This window comes from Notolepis coatsorum (assembly GCF_963971535.1).
Source record: "Notolepis coatsorum genome assembly, chromosome: 6".
Taxonomy (NCBI): Eukaryota; Metazoa; Chordata; class Actinopteri; order Aulopiformes; family Paralepididae; genus Notolepis; species Notolepis coatsorum.
The window spans coordinates 169,211,059-169,225,982 of NC_140170.1; the positions used below are offsets into that span (position 1 = coordinate 169,211,059).

At 43.6% G+C, this 14,924-nt stretch overlaps 1 protein-coding gene across 1 annotated transcript in view; it reads left to right on the forward strand.

Moving 5' to 3' along the window:
• pik3c2b (phosphatidylinositol-4-phosphate 3-kinase, catalytic subunit type 2 beta) overlaps nucleotides 1–14,924 on the forward strand; it is a 242,649-nt gene that overhangs the window by 67,997 nt on the left and 159,728 nt on the right. Inside the window, 5 exon segments of the mRNA XM_084316485.1 lie at nucleotides 4,832–4,943; nucleotides 5,044–5,123; nucleotides 10,124–10,187; nucleotides 12,989–13,135; nucleotides 14,002–14,035. Of these exon segments, the coding sequence (XP_084172611.1) occupies nucleotides 4,832–4,943; nucleotides 5,044–5,123; nucleotides 10,124–10,187; nucleotides 12,989–13,135; nucleotides 14,002–14,035 (437 nt within the window).

Genomic DNA, 14,924 nt, shown 5'->3' on the forward strand with positions numbered 1-14,924 from the left:
AGTCGACTATTGGTAAAAAAGAAATAAAGAAATGTATAATATTTTTAAATGTATTATTTCTAATAAAAAAAAATTAAAAATGATCATTCCATTTGGGCTGTGGGGGGTGCTTAATGTCTGAAGGAGTCGACTGAAGGCTTCTTGTCCTCTGCAAAAGCATGCAATTGGTCCACTGATGGATACATCTTGATATTTGTCTAGTCTAGTGTGTTCATTAGATGGGTGAAATCCTCTTTCAGTGCCCCTGTGCCTGTTTTCGTAGGCAGTTAGCCTCTGGTATGCGTGCCATTAGCGTTAGCCACGCTTCTAGGCCTCTTTTCTTTTGGAAAGAATGACAAAAAAAAAAAAAAAAAAAGATTATAATATTTTGTTTTGTATTAGACTAAGAGGTTGGCTAGTTGACTATGGCTCCTTTCGACCGATTAGTTGACTAATTGACTAATAGGGGTCAGCCCTAGTGTACGATAGTCATTAATATGCAATATATGTAATCTAAGTACATTTAAATACATCACAGACATTACAGATGTGAACAACAGTTTGACGTGTTAGGGTTGGGGTTTATATGGGTTTATATGGTTTAGTTAGGTTAGGGTTGGGGTTTTTATGGGTTTATAATATGGTTTAGTTAGGTCAGGGTTGGGGTTTATATGGGTTTATATGGTTTAGTTGGGTCAGGGTTGGGGTTTATATGGTTTAGTTAGGTTAGGGTTGGGGTTTTTATGGGTTTATAATATGGTTTAGTTATATTCAGCCTTTGTAACAAGAGCTCTATCAATTTAAAAATGAAAAACTAAACCTCTCTCTCTCTGTTTCTCTCTCTCTGTTTCTCTCTCTCTTGTTCTCGCTCTCTCACTCTCGCTCACACATATCTGTAATCCATTTCACTTGTATCTACCCAGAGTAGATTGAGAGCTCTATTTGCAGACGCGCGGGTTGATTAGCAACTTCATTGATCGCAAGGTGAATTATTTCTGCCTGTGCCTGTTTGGTAACGTGTGTGACTAAGAAGGGAACCCGATTGCACCGCGATGGGTGGGGTGTCCCAGCTGGGGCATGTGTCAATGCAGATTGCAGTACAATTTGATCCGTTTTTATCCACGTCTAAGTGCAGACACTGGCGCTGTGAGCTATTCTCGTGACGGCATCCTAGGCGAGGGCACGGGAACATCTGTCCAAATTCCAACGGGGCGTTTTTGTTTGTGTGGATGTTAGACTGATGTATTTCAATTCAACTTCAATTTGAAGTAAATCTTTCAACTGAATGGAGCCTTTTAATCAGTTAACGGTTAACCGTCTGTAGTGTGGTAGTGAAAGGGTTAATCACAGCAGGCTGTCTGGGCTTCACACCAACAGTTATTGATTCCATGTGTGGATCATAATCAGTTATTGATTCCATGTTTGGATCATAATCAGTTATTGATTCCATGTGTGGATCAGAATCAGTTATTTATTCCATGTGTGGATCAGAATCAGTCGTATAAGTTGCACCATTACACATGGAAAGCATCATGGTGACAGAGAGTAGAACAGTAATGATGACCTTTGTTTGTATAGCACATTTCAATTGCAGCTCAAAGTGCCTCACAGCAGTAAAAGAAAAAGGCAGGCATAAAATGAGCAAAAAAATTGGCAGATCAAGAGCAATGCATGAAGTGCAGACATCAAATAAGTATAAAACCAGCATAAAATAGATAGCAACAAAATAGACAAGGTCAAGTAATAAAAAAAAGTCAACCAACGAACTAGATTCTTGTACCGGATCTCCTCTCTGGTAAACAAGAACTCCCTGAAGACTCTGGCAGGAGCACTCATTCAAGGGTACAACGACTACTATGCTTGCACCTCATGGTACTAAAGCACCTCAAAGGCGCTAAAAACAAGATTACAAACATCACAAAACAAACTGGTCAGACTACTACTTGACCTTACCCCTAGAACCCACCTCACCCCTGGCCACTTTGACAACCTAGGATGGCTTAGAGTAGACGACAGAGTACAGCAACTTGCAATGGGCCTGGTCTACAAGATACACTATACGACTAAGGTACCCATGTACATGTCAAAATACTTCCCAAAGGTCAGTGAATACCACGACCACAACACCAGAGGAAGCTCAACAAATCATGTTAAACCCAGATTCGGCTCAAACAAGGGACTAAACACGTTTCGCAATTATGCCACATCAATGTGGAACGCCCTACCCAAAGCTGTAAAGGAATGTGAATCCCTACCCACATTCAAAACCGCTCTTAAAGAGCACCTACGGGAGGCTGCAATTCGAAACTGGCCACCGTAAATGTCCAAACCCCCCACCCCCTCCTAATAGACAGTCTCCTCCCCACCGCATGTATATATTCTCTCCCCGCCGTATGTATATTTCTCTCCCACCCACCCACCCCCTCCTAATGTACAGTCTCCACCCCACCGTATGTATATTTCTCTCCCACCCACCCACCCACCCCCTCCTAATGTACAGTCTCCACCCCACCGTATGTATATTTCTCTCCCACCCACCCACCCCCTCCTAATGTACAGTCCCCTCCCCATCATATGTATATACTCTGTCAGGATCTAGGGGTAACAGTACTGTATATTTGAATACCATTTATGTCACAAATGTATCAGTACTAAATACCTGTATGTCCCTATGCCATAAATGTCATGTATGTTGTGTATGTCATAAATGTCAATATAAATTGAAAATGGGGGACCCTGATGTAAACAAGACAAACGTCTTTCTCTGGTCTGCATCCCCTTAACAATTGTGTGTATTGAGCCGTACTGTATTGTACCCATTCTGCAATCTGTTAAATAAAGTTTTCATTCATTCATTCATTCAAGGTAAGGCATAGAGCTTTAAATCTCATAGTTTATCATATTATACTAACATCTTAATAGGCCTCTTTGTTTACGGTTTTATTCTGTGGCAATTTAAAAATAGATAGTAATGAAAGAGTAAAATAGAATAGTGCAGTGCAATAAAAATAGTTAGTCAAATAGAATAGAGTAGACTAAAATGATGCAGTGCAATTAAATAGTTATCATCTACAGTACAGTACAACCCTGAAATAAACAATAAATCAAACTAAAATAGCTCATTTACAATACAAGAATCACAGTGTTGATGTAATGAGTCTAGGCGGCACAGTGCATAAGAGGTAGTAAGATACAATTAGCATAGAACTGACGCATGAATTTGACAGGAATAGTGCAGCCAAAATACTGATAATTTGTGTCATAAAAATTTTCCTAAATATTAACATTTGAAGACTTGGCCTCCCTGCTATCTCATTTAAATGCCTAAGCAAAGAGATAGGTTTTAAGCTGTCTTTTGAAGATATTTAGCGAGTTGGCTTCCCTGATGTTTTTGGGCGATTTGTTCCATAGTTTTGCGGCGTAGTTGACAAAGGCTGCATCACCAATCTTCTTTGTACTGTTTCTGGGATCCTCTAATAGCCCAGCAGCTGATTAGCCAGCTAAGACTGGATTAATGTGCTCTCTCTTTTTGGTTTTAGTTAGCATCGGGCTGCAGCGTTTTGGATGAGCTGAAGCCTCTCCGTGGTTTTCTTAGGGAGACCTGTGAAAAGTGCATTACAGTAGTATTTTTTTTTTAATCCTCTTTTTCTCCGCCTGATTTTCTATTTTTTCTCCCCATCCCAATTTAGTCGTTATGCCAATTGCCAGGGCAATGCTGACTCCGGAAGTCGAGACGCATTACAGTAGTCTAACCGGCTAGATGTGAATGCATGAATTAGCTTCTCAGCATAGTTTCGATTTATAAATGGTTGTACCTTTGCTATGTTTCTGAGATGAAAGAACGATGTTTTGGTGACTTTGTTTATATGAGAGTTGAAGTTCAGTTCGGAATCTACGATAACCCAAAGACTTGTGACCTCAGAATTTATCCAAGGGGTTAATCCTCCTATAGGTTCTTAATGAACGTTTCTCTTTTTGTTTGTCCCTGTCCAAATTCCCAATCAGGTCTCTCACATCAAGACCACCTAATGATCCCTCCCCCTTAATTAGCTGATATCAATCCCTGTCTCCTGAGCCTTTCAGCCATTGTGTAGTGTGATGTGTGCCTGGTGCCAGTGTATGGTAGCCATTGAGCCTGCGTAGCCCACGGTTGGGTGCCACACAGTGGTGATGAAGGAGGCAATTTCCACCCTACATTATAAGGCGCTTTGAGTGTCTAGAAAAGCGCTATATAAATGCAATAATCATTCATCCCGTGTGTGTGTGTATAAATGCAATAATCATTCATCCCGTGTGTGTGTGTGTGTGTGTGTGTGTGTGTGTGTGTGTGTGTGTGTGTGTGTGTGTGTGTGTGTGTGTGTGTGTGTGTGTGTGTGTGTGTGTGTGTGTGTGTGTGTGTGTGTGTGTGTGTGTGTGTGTGTGTGTGTGTGTGTGTGTGTGTGTGTGTGTGCGTGTGTGAGAAAATCTCACAACTAGGCTACAAGTGTCAACTTTTAGTTTTAAGGGGGCCTTCAGATGGCCCACATCTCCAAGAGAAAGGCTAAACAGTTAGCAAGGTATTGTTCTATATATCTGCTATTATTGGTAGCCGCTCTATTTGGAGACGGCGTTGCTTTTTGTACCCATAGAGTAGATATCGTTTTTTACGGTAATGCATATTGTATCTGTTAACCCACATTTGAAACATCCTCTGTGTTAATACTGTATGTGTACGATGGTTGTTGCTGCACAGTCACAAACGTAACTGAATGACTCCCAATGCGCTGATTGCACTGTTAAGTGTTTATGTCCTTAATGTACTTTGTATTTATGTGGACATAAATAAAGCATTTAAAATGTGTGCGTGTTTCAGCTCTCAGACTCTGGCAGGACTCGAGTACATCCAGCAGTGCCTGAAGTTCGACTGGGACATCCGCCTCTACCTCGCCAAGAGAACATCTGTCAACAGAGAGCTGGCTCGCACGGTGAGAACACACACACACACACGCGCTCGCACACACAAGCACACACACACACACACACACACAAACTCTGTTTAACCTTTGAACACCCTTTGATTGACAGGAGGACGACGATGAGACCGCCTCCACCATGAACCATGGTATCCTTCTCCAGGAGCGACCAATCAGACAGACTGTCACCAGGTGAGAGGGGGGGGGCGGAGCAAGGGTCTCGCGCAAATGAGGTCATCAGTGGTACATTTGTATTCCTAGTAGTGCTCCACGATTAATCTAATCACAATTGCAATCACAATGTCAGCCTGTGCAATTATATAACCGCAAAAAAGGCTACGATTTGCTAATTCAGTCAATAAGTGTGTGTGTGTGTGTATGCTGTATGCTGAATGCTGAATGCATGTGAGCGAAAGCCTGCAACCTTTCGCATTAAATGTCCAAATCCGAGCTGTTAAAGAGTTGTATATATGCGTATACTAGGGATGTCCGATATTATCGGCCTACCGATATTATCGGCCGATATCGGCATTAAAATGTGATATCGGAAAATATCGGTATCGGTTTTCAAAAAAAAAAAAAATCTTAATTTTAATTTTTTTTATTTTACATTTCTATAACCTTTATTTACCCAGGCAAGCAAGTAAGAACAAATTCTGATTTTATTTATTGTCAAAAGTATGCATAATGTTGTGTTAATTCCACAACAAGAGATATGTAATGTTAATTACCTGAAATTATTCCATTTTGGGGGGGGGGACACCCTGCATATATCGGTATCGGTTGATATCGGTATCGGAAATTAAGAGTTGGACAATATCGGTATCGGTAAAAAAGCCAATATCGAGCATCCCTAGCGTATACACATTATATTTGCGCACACAGAGGAGGGAGAGGATGATGGCGCTGCTCCGACCGGCTGCCTCTCTGTTCGCTCCGTCGAGACTGTGTTTACTTTTGTTAATATTTATAGTTTTTAGAGTTTTGTTCGTACCAACTGTTGGTGCATTTAATGTATATGACCGTCAGTCACTCATAGACATTGGATTACGGGAAATTTACCAACTGGATTACTCACTGGATCAGCTTTCCGAACCGCATCAATGGCCTGAAGAAATTCTCCGGAGATCAGGACCAGATCCTTTGTTCCTAGACCCCAGGAACAGAGGAACCAGACGGCGAGGGAAGAGGGCTGGGATCCGTAACAGGCTGAGATCCAGACGCCACCGTACACCACTGCCCAGTATATTGCTAGCCAATGTACAATCAATTGACAATAAACTGGATGACATCCGAGCAAGGATTCAATATCAAAGAGACGTTAGGGACTGCAACGTCCTCTGCTTCACCGAGACGTGGTTGACGCCGGACGTCCCAGACCACGCAATTCAACCGGCTGATCACTTCTTTATCCATCGCAAGGATTGGACATCAGCAGAGTCCGGTAAACAACGTGGAGGAGGTATTGCCTTCATGTTTAACAAAAATTGGAGCGATCCAACTAATGTGAAGGAATTATCCAACCACTGCTCCCCAGAACTGGAATATATAACCATCAAGTGTCGTCCTTTCTTCCTCCCGAGGGAGTTAACGGCGATCGTCCTGGTCGGAGTGTATATTCCACCGCAAGCCAGCAACAAGGTTGCGCTCTCCAGACTACACGACGAGGTAAATAGAATCCAAGTGGCGAATGTTAACGCCGCCATTTTAGTTCTGGGAGATTTCAATAGCGCCAATCTGAGAAAGGTATTGCCTGACTTCTATCAGCATGTGACTTGCAACACCAGAGGCGGTAACATCCTAGATCACTGTTACACGCAATTTAAAGGTGGCTACAAGGCTCATTCTGATAGTGGCTTTGGTAAGTCAGATCACGCATCCATCTTTCTTTCACCAAAGTACAGACAGAGAATTAAAAGTACTCCCGTAGTCTCGCGAGAGGTGCAGAAATGGGATGTGACGTCAGAGGAGACGATCCGGTCAGTGTTTCACCACACAGACTGGAATGTGTTCCGCGACACAGATAACATTAATGTCTACACGGAGACAGTGCTGGACTATGTTTGTACTAGGGTGAAAGAAACAATCCCCACTACCAAAATGAAAGTTTACCCAAATCAAAAACCCTGGGTAGACAAATCCGTCCGTGAAGCTCTGAGAGAGCGCACCAAAGCATACAACGACGGCCTAGAGGCAGGCAACATGAATGACCACAAGGTGGCGCGATACAACGTAAGGAGGACAGTGTCAGAGGCCAAACGACGCTACAGGGATAAAATTGAACTCCAGTTTGAACAAGCTGACTCTAGAGCTATGTGGCAGGGGCTCAAAACGATGACAGACTACAAAGGCGCCTCCCTCAAACTGAACAGTGACATCTCCTTAGCAAATGACCTCAATACCTTCTATGCGAGGTTTGATGCTGGTAATAACAACACCAGCTCACAAGCCTCGGCAATGGGGGGGGGGGGGGTCGGCTGCTGATGGAGGCGCAGTGTTCAGGGTAACAGAGCATGAGGTGAGGCGGACCTTTAAAAAAGTGAATATCAGGAAGGCAGCAGGTCCAGACGGCATCCCCGGCCGCGTCCTAAAAGTCTGTGCCGACCAACTGGCCCCAGTATTCACTGACATATTTAACCTGTCCTTAGAACAGGCTGTCATCCCCACCTGCCTGAAGAAGTCCACTATTATCCCTGTACCCAAAAAATCCAAGCCTGCTTGCCTCAACGACTACCGCCCTGTAGCTCTCACCTCCATAGCCATGAAGTGCTTTGAGAAGCTAGTAAAGGGCTACATCTGCTCCTCCCTCCCCATCAACATGGACCCCCTGCAATTTGCATACCGCCCCAACAGGTCCACGGAGGACGCCATATCCCATGTGCTGCACACAGCAGCATCACACCTGGACAAGAGGCAGGGGAACTATGTGAGAATGCTATTCATCGACTACAGCTCGGCATTCAATACCATAGTCCCCTCCATACTCATAGCCAAGCTCAGGGACCTGGGCTTGGGCTATGACCTCTGCCAGTGGGTCTTGGACTTCCTGACTGGCAGACCCCAGGTGGTGAGAGCAGGCAACTGCACCTCCTCATCCATCACCCTCAACATAGGGGCCCCCCAGGGCTGTGTTCTGAGTCCCCTCCTCTACTCCCTGTACACACACGACTGTGTGGCTCAGCGGAGTAGCAATACAATCGTCAAATTTGCTGACGACACAGTGGTGGTGGGCCTGATCTCTGCCAACGACGAGAGGGCCTACCTGGAAGAGGTCAAGGTCCTGGCGGGATGGTGCCAGGAAAACAGCCTCTCCCTGAACGTCAGCAAAACAAAGGAGATGATTGTGGACTTCAGGAGGTCGGGGGTCAAGGACTACAGCCCCCTCAGCATCGACGGGGCACCGGTTGAGAGAGTCAACAGCTTTAAGTACCTCGGAGCCTACATATCCGAGGACTTGACATGGACCACACACATTAACAGTGTTGTGAAGAAGGCACGACAACGCCTCTACTTCCTCAGGCGCCTAAGGAAGTTCCAAGTCAGCCAGAAGATCCTTAAGAACTTCTACTCATGTACAATAGAGAGCATCTTGACCGGCAACATCACCTCCTGGTTTGGGAATAGCACTGCACAAGACCAAAGCAGACTACAAAGAGTGACACGTTCAGCCGAACGCACAATTGGAGGGGGGCTCCCCACCCTCCAGAACATTTACTACATGCGTTGCAAGGGCAAGGCTAAGAGAATCATTAAAGACTCCAGTCACCCGAACAACTGCCTCTTTGAACTGCTGCGGTCAGGCAAGCGATACAGGAGTCTCAAGGCGAGCACAGAAAGACTCAGAAGAAGCTTCTATCCCCAGGCCATCAGGCTGCTAAACGAACAATGAATGAACACTACACAACAACAACCACCAAACGCACATAGCACACACATCCACACGCACACACTCACTTTAAACAAACACACTGTAGCACCCACTCCACACACTTATAGCACACACCCACTTTAAACAAACACACTGTAGCACCCACTCCCCACACTTTATATTTATGGATGAAGGATTGCACTACAACTCGTACACCTTACTGTAAATTGTACCTAAAATTGTACCTCATCCCATTTCTGCTTTGCACTAGATAGTACTGTACATTAGTACACTGCATAGTATTGTGTATTGTATATTATATGGTAACTCAGAACATTGTACATATGTCTATACCGAACACTGTGACCTCATTTTCTTCTTCTAAATTCATGCTATATTATGTTATTATGTTATTTGATACTATCTTGTCTAGCACAGTCTCTGGAGCGTAACAGTAAGAAGCATTTTGTATGAAAGTATTCTGTACTTCTGTATGACAACTATTAAAGAACTTGAACTTGAACTTGAACATAACGTACTGTAGCAACGCTGTGGTCACAAAATGGTTAAGAAAAGCTAGACATACGTAGGTACATACATACTGGTCACAGGCGTCTTCAATAATGTTTGGATGGTAATCCATTTTGTGAATCCTTCTTTGAAACAACATCTCCTCCTTATCAACACTGCTATCTAACGTTAGCAAGAAAAGTGTGTGTAGCTTGACCTGTGTAGCGTTAAGTAACTTGTGTTCCGCTGGGTAAGACTGTTCATCACTGCATACGACTTGGTTTAATCCAAAAGTCCATTCAGAAACTTTGTATTATGAAATAAGACATTCGGGGGATGTCTGGTCACGGTACTATTGTCTCTGTGGTGCATGTGATTCAGGATGTGTGATCACGGTACTATTGTCTCTGTGGTGCATGTGATTCAGGATGTGTGGTCACGGTACTGTTGTCTCTGTGGTGCAGGTGATTCAGGATGTGTGATCACGGTACTATTGTCTCTGTGGTGCATGTGATTCAGGATGTGTGATCACGGTACTATTGTCTCTGTGGTGCATGTGATTCAGGATGTGTGATCACGGTACTATTGTCTCTGTGGTGCAGGTGATTCAGGATGTCTGGAAAAATGTACGTCTTAATATTGACTGCCCTATTTTTCTTTAAATATAAAACGATATATATTTAATGTAAAAAGCTGACCCTGTCTAGCGCTACCTTGATTTGATTTGAAATCTTTATTTCGAACATGTAAATCAAATTGTTCATTCTTTGTGTTTGTTTTCATTGACATGTCTGGAAATGGTGTGTTTGAACAGGGAGGCGCTGACTCTACTCTTAGACACCTTCCACAATGAAGCAGAGTCCTTTCTCCTATCAGAGGTAATAACCTTAACCCTCCCACAATGAATTATGCTGGCAATGAACGTTTTTTAAAGGTGTTTTAAAGAGGATGAAGGAGGCATATCCATTGAAAACACTTATTGATTGATGTCAGAATCAGAGGTTTACATTGATTTCCCCCAATCGTCTTTGATATATTGAAAGCTAAAACACATGTCTATTGTTATCCAAAGAACAAATGCTACAGTATGCCGGCCAAATCCTCCCCCTGACCAACCTTTCCATCACAGTCGAGAATGTAGCTGTGGCCGCGTCCCAGACCGCCAAGAACCTTGGTGTTGTCCTTGACGACCAGTTGAACTTCTCCGCTCACAACGCAGCGACAACCAGAACCTGCAGATTCCTCCTGAGCAACGTCAGAAGGATCCGCCCCTTCCTGACAAAATAAGCCACCCAACTCCTCGTCCAATCAACAGTCATCTCCAGCTTCGACTAATCCAATCCAATCCACTTTATTTATAAAGCACATTTAAAAACAACAAGGTGCTGTACAAGTCCACAACATAAGATAAAACATAAAAACTAGGGCTGTCAGTTTATCGCGTTAATTAGATTAATTAATTACACAGCAAATTATCGCGTTACACAAAATAATTAATAATTAATTAATTATATAATATATATATTTTTTATCTCATTCATTCCATAAGAACGTTAGAATACACATTTACAGACTTTTTTTTTTATATGGCCCATTTGCATGTTCTTGGTATCTGATTCTAGGGACATCTATGGATCTCAGGGAATGTATTCCCAGTGTCAGAAATACTGTGTCCGTTACTAGGCTTGAGTAAATTGTAATGAACCAAATGAGAATATCAATAAATTTTTTTTTTTATCTTTGACTGTGAATAACACTATGCTCAAATTGACCAGACCTGAAAAATCTGACCTGAAATCTGGAGACGCTGGGCTCGCCTGTTCGTATGCCGTATTAGGGGGTGGGAAACTGTTGGTTGGGGGGGATCGGGCGTTGTGGACAGCGACTCCTACAGGTCGGTTGGTGCGCCTGCGCAGTAGAATCAGGAAGTGTCGGGGGCAGCGTGAGCCTCCCACGCGTTACTCCTCGCCACCGAGAGATCGAGCTGCACAGGTGAAAAGATGCGACTGCTGTTACCTCAAGTACCGGAGGGGACTTGTGCTATGTATGACTTAGTCCACATTGCAGCCGGCTTGTGGGAGGCAAGAAACAGCGTTCGTGACAGGGGAGGGTTGAATTGGATGATACGAAATTGGGATGGGAGAAAAATATAGAAATGGGAGAAAAAGTGGATCAAAAAAAGAATATAGAATATCAGGCATAAAATGGTTATGCGATTAATTCGATTAATTAATTACAAATCCTGTAATTAATTAGATAAATTTTTTTAATCGCCTGACAGCACTAATAAAAACATAAAAAATGTATAAAAGCACACAATAAAAACAGGTACAATATGTCACATAAAAAGGCAGGTCTCTCAAAAACTGTTTAAAACACCGAAAGCCAGAGCAAATAGATGTGTTTTGAGGTGTGATTTGAACAGCTTCAGCCTGGACTTTGGAACAGCCAAGAGGAGCTGGTCAGAGGACCTGAGGGACCTTGGGGGAGCATAAGGTTCCAGCAGGTCCGAGAGATAACCCAGTGCCAAGCCGTTCAAACATTTAAAAGCAAACAGTAAAACCTTAAAATCAATTCTAAAACGCACAGGAAGCCAGTGGAGGGCAGCCAGCACAGGGGAAATGTGCTCTCGCTTTTGTGTTCCCGTTAGCAGATGGGCAGCGGCGTTCTGAACTAGCTGCAAACGAGAGAGGGAGGCCTGACTGATGCCAACGTATAGGGCATTACAGTAATCAAGGCGAGAGGTCATAAAAGCGCGGATTACAATTTCAAAAACAGAACGGGATAAAAAAGGTTTGACCTTGGACAGCCTCCTAAGTTGACTACTGCAACGCACTGCTTGCTGGCCTTCCGACCACTGCCACCAAGCCTCTTCAACTCATTCAGAATGCAGCGGCCTGCCTGATCTCAAACCTACCAAAAGTCGGCCCATGTCACCCCACTTCTTAGGAACCTGCACTGGCTCCCCATTGCCGCACAAATCCGCGTCAAGGCCCTCGACCTGGCATATCGTGCGGCGAAGGGAACGGCTCCCGCCTACCTCCGGTCAATGGTCTATAACTACACACCCTCAATACCCCTACGCTCTGCATCTTCTGGCCGCCTCAGACCTACTCCTATCTGAGCTCCGGGAGGGTCATCAAAGAGAAGCCGCCTATTCTCGGTCCTTGCCCCACAATGGTGGAACGAACTTCCCACCACAGTTAGGACAGCCGAAACCCGTCCAATCTTTTGCTGTTGACTAAAGACACACTTCTTCAATCAATATCTGAAATGGAAAAAAATATCTAACCCTAACTAACCTTACTGTCATGCACTTGTCCTAATATACTAACCTACACTTTGATGAAGATTCAAGATTCAAGAGTTTTAATTGTCACGGCATACAGGTATACAATGAAATGCGGCTGGTCTTGCAGCCAATGAACATTGTTACTCAGCTGATAGAGTTGTGCCCTTCCTGCTGACTTGTTGTACAAAACTTGTAAGTCGCTTTGGATAAAAGTGTCTGCTAAATGACTAAATGTAAATAAAATGTTTGTCAGTTATTTTTATCATATTCTTTGAGATACTCGTAGAATGGAATATATGATGAGGACAAAGAACATTCTGATAAATAAGACCTCAGGAGATCTTGTAGGTCTTGCGTCTCCTGACTCCCACCTTCTCTTGTCGATAGGCGGAGTTGTCGTTGCATGTGGAGCGCCTCGTCCAATCGGTGAAGGCACTCTGCAGCTCGTTGGCTGCCGTGGAAACGCCAGATGTGACCGCTGCCCTCAGCCAGCTCCCAGCATGCCCCTGTCGGCTACAGCCCAAGGTGCTAAAGGTAACCATCCAACCTGGTGTCCAGAAAAGAAACTAAGAATCTTAAAAAAATGTAATATTTGAAGTGGGATTATGGTAAATTAATTAAAAAAAGTATTCTAAAAGGGATTTAGATATTAATATAGGAATAATTTGGAATAGAAAAAAACATTTCAGAAGTATATACATTTTCACTGCATTTATTTTGCTGTGATGGGGAGACAGTACAACCTTTTTAGGTTCCCAGTGATGTGCTCATAAAGTGATTACAAATTTGACATAAATAAGCCATCAATGCTCTTTGTTACTATCACACCCAGGTGTTTAAATCCACTGCTACTCTAAATGGCAAATGCGAGTATGAAAGGCTTCGAGCAGTCTCATTGATTGGGAACAGTTCACCTTTTGACAAATTTAACTTTAAATCTTGCCATATCTTTTTAGACTAGACTATGTTGGGGATGGACTAAGGTTTGGTTATATACAAAAGTAGGTAATCTGCATACAAAGACACTGTTTTCCCTGCCTCCTTTATTAATTCCATCATAACCCCCCAGAGAGCACAAAGCAATGGCCAAAGGCTCAATAGCAAGAACAAATAAAAGTAGGGAAAGGGGGCAACCTAAGGTAGTTGGTTATTACCGTGGTGAGAGGGGACAGGACTCATCTTGTATGGAATGAGGGAATGGAGGGGTTAGAGGGCAAAATGAGCCATTACCAGCCTAATCACATCCATGACTCCAATTATGTTTTCTCTCCCTCATCCTCTTTCGCCCTCTCTCTCTCTCTCTCTCTCTCTCTCTCTCTCTCTCTCTCTCTCTCTCTCTCTCTCTCTCTCTCTCTCTCTCTCTCTCTCTCTCTCTCTCTCTTGTTCTTTCTCTCCCTCAGGATGCCTCACTACTAGCAGTGCGAGAGAACAGAGGTACATGTGATTACTGAATCCAGAGACAGACAGACAGACAGACAGACAGACAGACAGACAGACAGACAGACAGACAGACAGACGGAAGGCGGTTAAAGTAGGACTAGACAGATATATCAGCAGACCTGACAACAGACCTTGACATCAAAGTACGCTGGTACGCTTTGTCACTCAAAGATACGCTTGACCAATTTGGCCAATTGTGTAGCAATGTTACTGAATGTCTACACCAATGAGCCTCTAGCCCGCTGAAAAGAAATAGAAGAAGAGGAGTTCGACCAATCATAGCGCTGCATTTATTCCCCTTGCCTTCATCCACCTGGTGCCTTATTCCCTCGTCCCCCGACTTACTCCTGCTGGCTGCTTCCTCAAGTCAGGACTCGATGTTCAATGAAGTCCTGAAGTAAACTGACTGGGGGGGATATTGTGAAAGGTTTTGGCAAAATAAGTTCTATTGTCTGCGTGTGACTTTTCATAGTAACATTATTCATAATATTAATTATCGAAGCAAAGGAGCAGATCATGGCACGCCAGCTGGGAAAGGAAATACACATTTTGCCTTGACATGTTGATATATCTGACATTGTTCTTATTTTAAGCATAAGGCTATTTATTTGTGTGGGACAAACATCAAAGGAGGGGAGATGCAATGAAGGATGGTGAGGAAAAAAGAGAGAGAGAGAGAGAGAGGTTGACAACAGATGAGAATCCCTGAAATAAATGAGAGAGAGAGGGAGAGAGAGAAAGGGAGAGAGAGGGGGGAGGGAGAGAGAGAGCAGAGAGGGGGAGAGAGAGAGAGAGAGCAGGGTCGTGGTATGTGTCGCATGTCACAGACGAGACGTCATTAAACAGACATGTCCTTGACGCGTGGCATGTCACGGATGTCCGC